Below are 12,429 nucleotides of genomic sequence, written 5' to 3' on the forward strand. Positions count from 1 at the left end.
ATTTGAAGGATGAGATAGCAATGCCATCTTCAGCTGTTTATCAAAACAAAGGGAGAGTAAAAAGTCTTAGGACTGAAATCCAAATAAACTCACTCTTTTGCTCTTCTCCCTTGCCCAAAATATTAGAACTCAAGTGCAACCAATCAGTGGGCAACAAATTCAGAATGGCAAAAGGAAGTACTTTCAACAGACTAAAGGTGAATCAAGTTTGTAAATCACTTCTGAATTCTTTCTTGATAAAAGCCATGTTTAGTTAATCTGGATTGGTTCATTCTGAGAGTTTTTAAAGGGAATATCCTGGTATGTGCTGTTGGAGATCCTATTGCTACCCCTCTCACTAGCTGAATTGAATTCCCCAATCTGATATCTAAGTTGTGTAACAGGTCCCTCAGTGGCTCCTAACCATAGTGACTAAAGGAAGCCTGCACATTCATAGGCTGAAAACCTCTGAATACCACTGCTATGAAGCAACTTTGAGGGGAAGGCCTTGTTGGCCCTGCAGAATAACTGGTTGGCCACTATGTGAGGCAGGATGCTGGCTTGCATGAACCACTGGATTGAGAGCTTGGTTTTTATACCCTGCTTTTCACTACTTGAAGGAGTCCCAAAGCAGCTTGCAAACACCATTCCCTTCCTCTCCCCACAACAGCCACCCCGTGAGGTAGGTGGGGCTGAGAAAGTTCTAAGAGAATTTTTACAAATTTTAAAATACATTAAAATTAATTAACTCCTACCCATTCAAGAAACCCCAGGATTTCACAAAACCCTGGCTGAGAAAATCTGGAATAGATTCATTGGACTGATTCAGCAGAATTCTTCTTATGTTCTTACAGCAGCTAGTAAAGATGTGATATGCTTTAGAAAGTTGCTATAATTAACTAGTAGTTAAATGCTTAGTGAGTATAGCCTTTGGTCAGTTCCCACTCAAACAGTGATTACATAGTCAGTAGGTTTTATACATTCTACATACAATAACCTTTGATGACTCACCAAAATCACCAGTAAAATAATGAGGCTGCAGGTTACTATAGATTACTTTGCCTTTAGCTTTTTTAGCACTTAAACTGAGTAAGTCACTCAGAAGACACGTATCTTTCTGTCTGAATCTGCAGTCAAACAGTCTTTCTTCCTTGATACCTAGGAGGTTGGTATCCTGATCTTAAACAATTCTTCCTATGCTACCCCTCCACCTTTTCCAAAGGCTGCGTGGTCAACTTACACTCCTGACTCTTGCTCTTCCTCAGTGATGTCAATACCTGAGAGTTTGGCACATCATATAAATTAGCTGTTGTAATTATTAGGCAGTAATGTTCCATTTCAGTGGATTTAAAGATTTCTCCATATCTCCATTCCTAGTCAATCTGTTAGGCTTACTATTTTCTTGTACCCCTTTCTTTAACACTGGTGCCAGTTTACCATTAGCCAAAATAGAGGACACTGGGATGCCTGTATGGAAGCATAAATTAGCTGAATTCAGCATAGTAAGTTGACACACAAGGAGTCTTCAATTCAATATCTGTTTAATAGTTCCCAAAGTGTTTTGCTATGTAGCGCTTTGTCAAGGGATTCTACAAACTGATATTTATTAGTTTGATATGTAATTGTCTATAGTCTAATTTTTTTTTAACAGACAGTATAGAGAACAGTTTCACAAACAGCTATTCAAAGCTTGTAGGAGTTCCAGAGTTGTTGCAGAGCAGTTCTGTCAGAGCTCTCTCAGCTCCAGCAACCTCACAGGGTGTCTGCTGTCATAAGAGGAAGAGAAGACGATAGTAAGCTGCTTTGAAACTCTTTAGGATAGTGAAAAGTGGGGTATAAAAACCATTTTCTTCTTTCCATAACCACACAAACTCATTCCCCATTCACATAATGAAGCAGACATGTGGATGTTGGCAGAGACAGGCTTTTCATTCAGTGACATCAAGAGCCCTCCCAATGACCTCAGTTTTAGAAATTATATTTACATTACTAATGGACAAGAAACTGGGGCCAAATTGCATGCTATTTAGGATCAAATAAATCTGTCCATAACCTAAACTTTCTATTTAGATTCTCAGATCCCCAAACTAGCAATTTAACCTGTTGTAGTCTGAAGGAAACCAGTTGCAGAGGCTTCAAACAACTAAGGCCATGATCTGCCTGAAGTGTAGTGCATTCATAGTCCCACTGATTTTAATGGGAAAATCCCACTGAAATTGATGGGATCACCTTTGGTTAGATAGCATTTTGTCCTTATTCACCACGCAAGGGTGGCAATAGTGTTTCATCTCCAATATCACCTTAGTTTCCCCAGGGCTCAATATTTGGAAGCTCTAATACTTTACATAGTCATTATTTTCCATCAGATCTCATGTGTCATAAATGGAATGCTTCTGTTTCAGTTTTATTTAGGATTCAGTAGCACATTAGGCATATATCTATAATGGAATGCTTCACTCCTAATCTTTCTCTTATTATCTGAAGATGTCAAATCTTGTATTTTCAACAAAATACTATAACTGTCCATATGAGTCTATCTCAGTGTATGGTAAAGCGGCACATAAATAGAGACAGTGGTGAGTTTCTCTTAAAATAATTGATTCTTGTACACAAAAAGATTTGGCTTGTGCGGCCCATAGATGAAAAGAAAAACTTTCCTCTCAATAAAACAATTTGACACAAAAGTATGTTATTTTTTTTAAAGGGGGAAATCAAACTCATTGCATCTTGCAAAACAAATAATTGTAAAAGTATAGAACTGTTAATGTAAAACCCTCAAAGTGGATTAATTTCTCTCTTAAAAATATTCTCCATCTTTCTTGGGTTACATTTACAACTGAAAACTTAACCTCACTCCCATTTCCACATTAGCACAAGTAACTTCTGATTTGTCTCTATCTAATCTACATTTTAAATAGTATTTATAACAAAATGATTGGGCCTAAATCTGCCACCTGGTATGACCACTGTTAAGTCTAATGCCGTGATAACTAATGATACTACAAGACCGTTATCCCATTAAGAAGAACAAAATCTACACAATATTTTAACTTGGAGTTGTCCCATGACAAGTATGATGAAATAATAAACATACAAATTATAGACCTCCCCCACCCCAGAGCAGCTGCAGTATTGGGGGTAATGCTAGGTCATTCCTTCCTGGGATGTGGATATCATCCAGACTAGGCTGCTGGTTTTGGTGTCTGCTTACCTTGTTCCAGATCCTGCTGGTCATACCAAGGTTCCTCTTCCTCACTCTGAAACTCGTCCATCCTGTCCGTGCTCAGCATTGGCTCTCCCAATCCCAAAACATCCAAAACAGGGCAGAAAGCAAAGAAGGGTTGAGTCAGGGAATACTGCAGCAGAGAGAGACAGAGTCAAGGGTGAGAATGGACGAGGGCGGGCGGGGGAGGAGGAGCAGAGGGGATATTCTTCCAGCGAGCAAAGCCGATGGAGGCAAGAACTGGTCGTCCGGCTTTAAGGCTGAGCCGGCCAGTGGGCCGAGCAGACCTGAGGTTGGGACAATGGCTTTGCGGTTGTTCTATTGTGATCAGTGCGGCTGCAGCGGTACCAGGCTCCAAGCGGTCTCTCTGCCTTTGCATCACCTCCTCTCCCTCCCCATCAGCCTTTTGCAAGGGAGGCGGGAACCCAAGGGCCAGGACGTGGCAGGCGACGGCTGCCCGAATTTCCCCGGCCTTGTCTTGTCCTCCACGTCAAACTCCTGATTTCTGGAACGGGCGTCTAGATGATTCGTCTTTGTTAAGGAGGGAAATCGAAGCCTCAAGACTGCAGAGCTCTTCTTTTGCGCCGAGTTAGCTGAGTGATGCACAAAAGAAAAGCAACCTCCCAAGGCAGCCGGTTCCTATTTGTGCAGCTCGGTGGAGACCTCTAGCACGGAACTGCTGCACGGAAATCCACGCAAAAGCCATGGGCGCGAGGGAGGGGGCGAAAGGGAGACAGACCCCCCCCCCCTTCTCATTTTTTACCCGCTGGTCCTTTTAATCAGAGGAAACCCAGATGCAAACTAGGCGGCTTTCACACTTGCATTCCTCAAGGATCGAGGGAGGAGGGGCGGAGTCCTGGAGGGTGCCAGTCAGGGCGATCCCCCCCACCCTCCCAAAATGTGGGTGGGCTCTTGACGACAGCAGGGCGTTCCGATTGTCATTTGCACGCAGAGGATGAAGGCGAGCGGCGGCATTCTGGTGACAGGTTGCGGCTCTTCGACTGGAAGAATTCTTCGCCATTGTTCTTCTGAGGAAAAAAAATCCCCCTTCTCGGTTTAGCTGCTGCAATCGAAAAGGAAATCAACCGGATCTAAGCTTCTTGTTCATGGACATAGATGGGGGATAAGACGAACGTGTATTAGGCGGGCTGTTCGATAAAGAGACTCGGTTTTCGAGGGGTCCCACAGCAGTCAGCCTCAGAATTTATTTTCTTGAGCCATTTCCATTGACATTTAGTTTAGGACCCTTTGTTTCTAGAAATCGTGTGTGACTGAACATGTTCTAAAATAATACCGTTTTCCAACCTTCAGAGTAACTCCGACCCAATTAATACCTTTCCTGGTGATTCTGGGATTAAAGGGAAAAGTTTCCCTGAATCTTGTCTTTAAAAAATTAAGCACTGTCTGCGGCCTTACTTGTGCATATCTCTAACTCTCTGTTCCCCAACTGCACAATAGAATATTAGTGATCTGGTTTGCACAAGTGCTGTGCTGGTTGTGAACAGAAGTTACAGACTGATTCAGCCCAAAGCAAAACATAAACTTTGGTGATCATATTGTAAAACACATCTTTGGGTGCCGGACTTGTGTGGTAGCTTCATATAACTATGCTTTCACATTCTTCATTATTTCTAGTCAGTTAAAAAAACAAAACCTATGATTCTCACAGAGGCCTGAAAGCTAATCCTGTTTCCTCATGCATAAATCTGATAAACTCAAATGGGTCAACAGGTCTCACAAGAGTTAAGCACTAGTGTTTCTTTGCTTCTGTTTGAATTGCAGATAACAAGGAAGGAAGGAAAGATGGAAGGATTATATTAAGTGAACTGGATATACATATAACATGTTGGGTTAACTTTATTCCATATCAGTTTGACCATATGATTCTGAGCCTTCTAATATTCTGTGTCTTATAGTTGCCTATTTGCACTCAGTTTTTTCCTTCTCTCATCTGGGCAACATTGCAGTTCAGCAGGTTTACAGAAAACTGTAAACATTAAACCATAACCATAGTTTTATTTATTAGTTCCTATCTTCATAAAAATAAGCCCAAAGTGACTTACAATAAAATCAGCTAAAACATGCATCACAAAATTTGTGTGATAAACTCATAATCAAAATTAATAATATAATCAATAAAGCTGCAGAATGAATAGCACAAATGGCACAATAAAATTATGTAAACAAAACATTTAATAGACAGCATAAAAACTATTTAACCAAGGGTATCGAAAAAGATACAAGTAATAATAGGTCTCATCAGATAAAAACTTGAATGGCTTGATGCCAGATGAATCACTACAGGGAAATACATTCCACATGGAGCACCATTATAGAGAAAGGCCAGCCCCTTGTTCCTGTTCACCTGACTTTCTAAAGTAGCACATACAGAACAGTATCTTGGCTATAACTCAAATGGTAAGCAGGGTGATAGAAGGGGGAAAAAAGATCCTTCAAACACTCTGATCTCAGCTCATGTAAGGCCTTAAAAGTAGGAGCCGGCAATTTGAATTGTGACCACAAACAAAATGGAAGGCATACCTGCAATATCTGTTAAAGGCAAAGGTATCCCCTGTGTAAGCAAGGGTCATGTCTGACCCTTGGGGTGATGCCCTCTAGCGTTTTCATGGCAGACTCAATACGGAGTGGTTTGCCAGTGCCTTCCCCAGTCATTACCGTTTACCCCCCAGCAAGCTGAGTACTCATTTTACCGACCTTGGAAGGATGGAAGGCTGAGTCAACCTTGAGCCGGTTGCTGGGATTGAACTCCCAGCCTCATGGGCAGAGCTTTCAGACTGCATGTCTGCTGCCTTACCACTCTGGGCCACAAGAGGCTCTACAATATCTGTTACATATATATTACTTATTTAAAATATTTATATGCTGTGTCCCACCAAATCAGGATCCATAAGGCAACAAACCAAACAAAACATAAACATGTAGATATTAAAAATATAAAATAATTTCACTAAGTCACATAAACAAAACTAGGAAGAGAACAAGGGACTGTTATTGACGGTATGCCAGACAAAACAAAAAAGAGACAGACTAATCTTCCTGGGAAGGGGGTTCCAATGGAGAAGCCATTTCTAGGATTGTCACCTGTCTGTCAAGCTTCCTATGGCAGCAGCAACCCAAGCAGGGCCCCCAAAGAAGACTTGAATGCACAAGGTTCATATAGGCCTGAATACTATGCTTAAATCCATTATGCAATGGGCTTTGACCCTAGTAAATATATAACACTAGTAAGCAATAGGCTGTATTTTCTGGCCATTATGTGTTTTATACAGAGCTAATCCCAAATGTTCCATCAAGTTTACCAGTTCCTCTCCCAGATACCCTATCTCTTCTTCCCTTGAGGCTTTCTAGCAAGAGAGTTGAAATTTGATTCTGGGCCCTGATCCACAGTTTGGGAACCACTATTCTAATCCCTGAACAATCTTAGCTCACAGTAGGCTGAAATATTTCAGCCTTAATAAAATTCTAGTTTCTAATACTTGTAATCCACAATTAAAATTGTTATAGGAATTATTACATATGCCAAAGACCCTTTAGCTTCAACTCTGTGCACGTAGACTTATATATTTCTTGAACACTTTATCAGTGAGATATTAAAAACTTGCCTAATCGTTGCTTCACAGGAGTTCTTTGCAGAATTGTGTCTTTCACCAAATTTTTTTACATACGAATTTTAGATTGTAATTTCTAATGCACATTTAAGGTCCCAAATGCACAATTTAGTCAAAATGACTCCGTTATTCATTAATTACATTCATTCATCACATATGGTACAATAATTTATGAGAAGAGCAGCAAGGCTGGACTGAGAAGCTAAAATGGCCCAGGAGCCCTATTAGTGTGACAAGACCCCATTTTGTGGGCCCTCAGCTTAGACCTGGTCAGTAGCATCTACAATTGCTAATATGTCAATTATTGTCTCATACTGCATTGCTGCCAACTGGTAGTGGTAAAGGAAGAGGCAACTGGTGAACTGCCAAGAGTCATTGCTACCATGGAACAGTTTTAGTCAAGCAAGGCCCATGGTTCTGACAGAGCTACTGAGCCATGGCTTTGCTGTCACTTCTGGGTTGTGGCCCACCAGAAAATATTCTGTAAATTAATTGGTCAGTTCACCCCTGGTTCTGTCCCTTTGTATACTTCATAGCTTGTGTTTCCTGTTCTTTTGCCCTGCTGCCCATGGTCCTTAACATTGGTGAGATCGGTGGTCCCCTCTCTTGTTATATAACCCTGATGTTACATGACTTCCTGTCATGTATTACAGCTTGGTAGGTTCCGGATCTGAAAAGGCTGAAGATTGCAATAGATAACAGATATATTTATGAAGCAAGCGTTATAGAAAGGTGTAAGAAAAACACAATACTGAATAATAAAGAAAATCAAACAGAACATGGAAACAAAAGTAAGCAATGTCATACAGGGACAGATAGTATGAATTAGTGGCTCTAGAGTAACTACCCCGTTTGGTTCATTTGTGGATTAAAATTCTCCCATCTCCCATCACAACACATTAAAAACTAAGAGGGAAGGAAGAAAACCTTTAACCATTTTTTAAATATAAAATTTATTAGTATTTCAGCAAAAAAGAAAACAGTAAAGAAAGAAAAGACAGATAATTAGACAACAATTAGAATCAACCAGTTAAAAAAAATAATTTTGATTATGACGTACTAAGGTGTAGAAACATGTTTTAAAAATCCCATTAAGTCAGTGGTTCTCAACCTGGGGGTTCAACAACCCTTTCACAGGGATCGCGGCAGGGTGAGCAGCTTGGCGGGTGGGGGGGTGCCATCCACACCATAGCCTTCCGGGGGAGATTGAGATAGAGCATTCATAAGTTTGGAGCAGCGGAAAAGAGTGAGATCGGCCTGGTGGAACAAGAGGCAGAACTGAACTGAGAAACCCCGGAAAAAAAAAACAATTATGTACAAGTAGAAAGAAAGCCCATTTTATAATCAAATAAAATGGGCGCTAGGAAATAAAATTTCCCAGGGAAGCCCTCGCAGGGCGAAGGCTTCCCAGGGCTCATAGCGGGGCCTTCTGGCCCCCCCCACCTGGGCTCCCCCATCCCCGGTCGTACCGGGGCCTTCTCCCAGCCCCAGGAGTGGCCGCTCCTGGGGCTGGGAGAAGGCGGCTGCCCCCCCCCACCGCCGCTGGTACCGGGGCCTTCACCCATCCCCAGGAGCAGCCTCGCTGCGTCTGTGACACGCTGAGGCTGCTCCTAGGGCTGGGAGAAGGCGGCTGCCCCCCCCCCCCCGCGCTATTCGTCCCCGGGCGTTCTCCCTTGGGCCAGAACGCCCCCACCGATGCCCCCCCTCCAGGGTTCCCGGGGTGGGAAAGGAGCAGGGACACCGTGTCTTCGACGCAACGTCCCTGCTCCTTTCTGAAGGGGGAGGAGGACCTGGTCCGGAGGACTCACCGTGTGGGCTGCGAGCTCAATTTGCTTGGTGAGTTCCCGGCTGGGCCAGGCGATGCCGGGCCAAGCTGCCAATGGGCAGCCGCGCTTAGCGTGGCTCCCCATCGGCAGCTTGGCCCTGGATGGATAGTCAGAGAGCCTAATCAGGACCTGCTTTGCGGCTCCTGATTGGGCCCTCCAAGTTTTTCTCCCGGACAGGGCCCGCCCTAACTCCTCCTCAATAGCCCTTACCCTTTTATTTAATCTGCTCCGCAGGAGATGATGAACAATGGATCTTCATGCCATTGTCCAGTTCCGTTTTAATTACTGTGAAAGAACACTTGTTGGGGGTCACTACAACATGAGGAACTGTATTAAAGTGTCGCAGCATTAGGGAAGTTGAGAACCTCTGCATTAAATATAGTTGATTGGAGGCTGCTGACAGGAATAGAAGAAAGGAATGCTGAAAAGGTCTGACCTTACTGATGCACAATGAAGCAGCTGCTGTCTGTGGCGTATTTTATTGTCAAGAGATCAGTTTATTTTGTAAAAAATAGCTGTATTTAAAAACTGCCTTCTGAGTATACACTGTATTATGCAAAATGTAACAAATAGGAATTCTAAAACTCATTTTTGGTGTGAGGAGATGACTATATTGTAAATAAGTGATTTTAAAAGTGTATATTCTTGCAGCATACTATTCCTTTGGGAGACCACTGGGTGCACACCACTTGGAGCAAAAGGAATGGGAAAATACTGAAGGGTCATGGATCAATCCTACCATTAAAAAGATGGACAAACTAATGATTTTTTGGGGTAGAAGAAAAATATAATTAAATGTTGAAGCAAATATGTATGAGAAGAGCAATGTGGACTAAGTAACAGAGGTCTCTCTGTGTGATGAGAGCAAAATAAATTACTTAGGATGCCAGACTCCAGGTAGGGCTGGGGATCCCTTGGTTTTACAGATCGATTCCCGTAACAGATCAGTTCTCCTGCTTTGGAGGATGGACTCCATTGCATTATTCTCCCTGCCCCAAATCCCACCCACTTCCAGATCCACATCAAAAGTCTCCAGATATTCCCAACCCAAAGCTGGCAACCCTAGCATAATTGGGGAAGGTTCTGGGTTTTGAGGTAGCAGCAAAAAAAAAAAAAGAATAAAATAAAAAAATTAAAATAAAAGACTGGTTGTGTGTGCGCGTGAGAGAGAGCAAGAGAGAGTGAGAGAAATGGAGGCAGCTTAAAAAGAGAAAGCTCTGGTGCTGTGAAGGCGCAGGATCTGAGGAAGGCAAAAGGCCTTTGTCTCCAGGGAAGATGGAAGGACTGAGGGCGAGGGCAGAAAGAGGGATGATGGGCCGAGCAAGGATGTGGGAGTTGTGTGATCTTCCTGACTGCGATGGGAGAGGGCGGGCTTGCGCCTGGTTCTCCTAGGGAAGGCGGTGGCGGTGGCGGGGGGCGAGGGCGGCTAAGGCGGTGCGGCGTCTGTGCCGGGGGAAGGCGTGGCCAGGGCCCGCGGCATCAGCTGCAGCGGCCGGGGCGGTGGGGGAAGGCGGCAGGTGAGCGCGGCGGCAGGGATGGAGCTTGCCGCGTCAGAGAGACGAGCGGGAGCGGGAGCAGGGGCGGGCTGTTAGCGGTGACGGACGGCGAGGGAGGCGGAGGCGCGGTCCGGCCCGCCGCAGGGAGGGACCGCGGGTTCGCCGCGAGGAGGTAGCGCTGGACCCGGATCCGGGCTCCGCGGGAGGATGGGCAACGGCGACTCCAAGCTCAACTTCAGGAAGGCGGTGATCCAGCTCACCACCAAGACCCAGGTAGGGAAGGGATCTGCGGTGGGAGAAGCTCCGCGCTAGCTCTCCGGCCGAGGCGGGCGTCCGTCGGTGACCGAGGCGAGGCTGTGAAGGCTTAGAAGGGGCTTGGTGGAAGGAGGCCCTTCGAGGCGGGGGCCTAGGCACCTACCTCTTCGAGGGACAGCCTTCGGAGTAAGCGAATGTGTAATATATTTATACACACACACAACACCTGCTGATATGGAGAGTTTCTCCATCTCTTATGGGGCAGGGAGCCCAGTACAGGTGCTCTGGGGCTGGAGGCCTTTGCAAGCTAGTCATTCCACAGGAATTGGGTTGCTCACAAATTGGGGCTTTCTGGGAGGAATACCCACTGGCAATGCGGTGCTGAAAACTCATTGCTTCCAGCCATGTCTTTGGGAACCATTTCCCCCTGATTATCAATCACTTCTCTCCAACTTAGGCGGATCCAGCCCTCATAGAAATAAAGAGTTTGCTCTGTTTTGAATTTGGGTGTCAGCTGGTATAATTGAGTTATATTTGAGCTTGTTGGATATGGATCTATGAAGAAGAGCAGGTCTAAAAAGGGATAGTGTGGGTGAAGTAGCTTAGCTGCTTCAATTAGAATGCCTGGGTGTGGGATGGAAGAAAAACATCCAGTTACTTCAACCTAAATGGGTTTAGATTGGAGTGCCTTTGTACAGAATTGCACTGTGTGTCTAAATGTGATTGGGCTTGATGGAAGATCCCTAATCAATATATGAAGCAGAATAATTCAAAGTGATTCTTTGAATAATTCTACGTAAACTATGGGATTGTTTTGGTGTCATGTACCTGTTAGCACTGATGCAGGTACTGGATTACAGCTCTTTAGTTATATGCTTTAAATATATTCCTTTGCTGGGTATCTGTGCCTTTTATCCTTTCAGAGAAGTTTGTAAAACAAGTCTGTCATGGCAGGACTTCTATTTTAATGTTATGTTTCTAAATTTGTTTTACCATGTTGGTAGTATAGCTGTAATGTTTAATAAATATGTCTTAAGGCTCATGTTTTATTTTTAAGCCAAATTTGGCTGAGGGTTTGCACTTATGTGTGTATAGTTACTCTGCTGTTTTAATTGAATATTTTGCTTGTTAGTGCAAAAATGTTGTGGAGAGAAATAAAGTAATAACTGACAGTAACAAGCAAACAGTAGAGTAACTATACACACATAAGTGCAATGGCTGTTGCATTTTAGAAATGTCACGTATGCTGAAGGCGGACTGAGCCGCCTAAAATGGTATTTATTGACAGAAGAACAGGAAGAGTTACAGTGCTACAAGACCTTTCACATTCACTTGAAAGGGAAAACTGGGAACTGCCTTCAGGCATATACTGTTTGTTTTGTAGGAAGCTCAGGGGTTTCCTCTCTAAGGATATTAATCTGTAGTTGTACTGTCCAAAAGACAGCTGTTAGTGAAATTTCACACATCATGAGCTAAGTAACCCTTGCTAAAGACATGTATATTATGGAAGTGAAGAAAGTGTTGCTGGATTGTACCTATACTGATTAAAAATAAAATGAATTTCCTTGTATTCAGGTGTTGACAGGTCAAAATGTAAAAGTAAGGTAATTTAAGCTCTGTTGACTTATTGATAAAGGTTCTTTGAAATAAGAAATGGTCATGTTTTATTTGAATGTAATATTTCACAATTTATTTATTTACTTCATTTGTATCTCACCTTTCTATCTAATAGGGTAGACTGGTTTCCATCATTCTCTCCTCCAAGCCAGGTTGAGTTGTGACTGGCCCAGTATAACTCAATAAGCTTCTGTGGCAGTAGGGATTTGAACCTGGGTCTCCCAAATCCTATGCTGATACTGTAATCACTGTATCACACAGTAACACACACGAGCTAACAAAAAGTGCTTTAGAATTGCCAGATGTCCTTTATTTTCAGTCATATACTGAGATGAATCATTTTAGAATAATTCTTTGATTTTATGGGATGCATCTTGCTAGTAATGTTTTTCATTCATGTTGGA

At 43.3% G+C, this 12,429-nt stretch overlaps 2 protein-coding genes across 2 annotated transcripts in view; one reads left to right on the forward strand and one right to left on the reverse strand.

Annotated features, from left to right (window-relative positions):
- Window positions 1-4,057, reverse strand: part of CDR2L (cerebellar degeneration related protein 2 like) — a 42,232-nt gene extending 38,175 nt beyond the window's left edge. The window contains exon 1 of the mRNA XM_077327873.1: window positions 3,191-4,057. Coding sequence (XP_077183988.1) covers window positions 3,191-3,269 — 79 coding nt within the window. The 5' untranslated portion in view covers window positions 3,270-4,057. The remainder of the gene's footprint in view (window positions 1-3,190) is intronic.
- Window positions 4,058-10,143: 6,086 nt separating this feature from the next.
- The window catches only part of HID1 (HID1 domain containing), a 68,415-nt gene continuing 66,129 nt past the window's right edge, over window positions 10,144-12,429 (forward strand). Inside the window, exon 1 of the mRNA XM_077327874.1 lies at window positions 10,144-10,426. Within this exon, the coding sequence (XP_077183989.1) occupies window positions 10,361-10,426 (66 nt within the window). The 5' untranslated portion in view covers window positions 10,144-10,360. The remainder of the gene's footprint in view (window positions 10,427-12,429) is intronic.

The sequence above is a fragment of the Paroedura picta genome, chromosome 3 (assembly GCF_049243985.1).
Source record: "Paroedura picta isolate Pp20150507F chromosome 3, Ppicta_v3.0, whole genome shotgun sequence".
Classification (NCBI taxonomy): Eukaryota; Metazoa; Chordata; class Lepidosauria; order Squamata; family Gekkonidae; genus Paroedura; species Paroedura picta.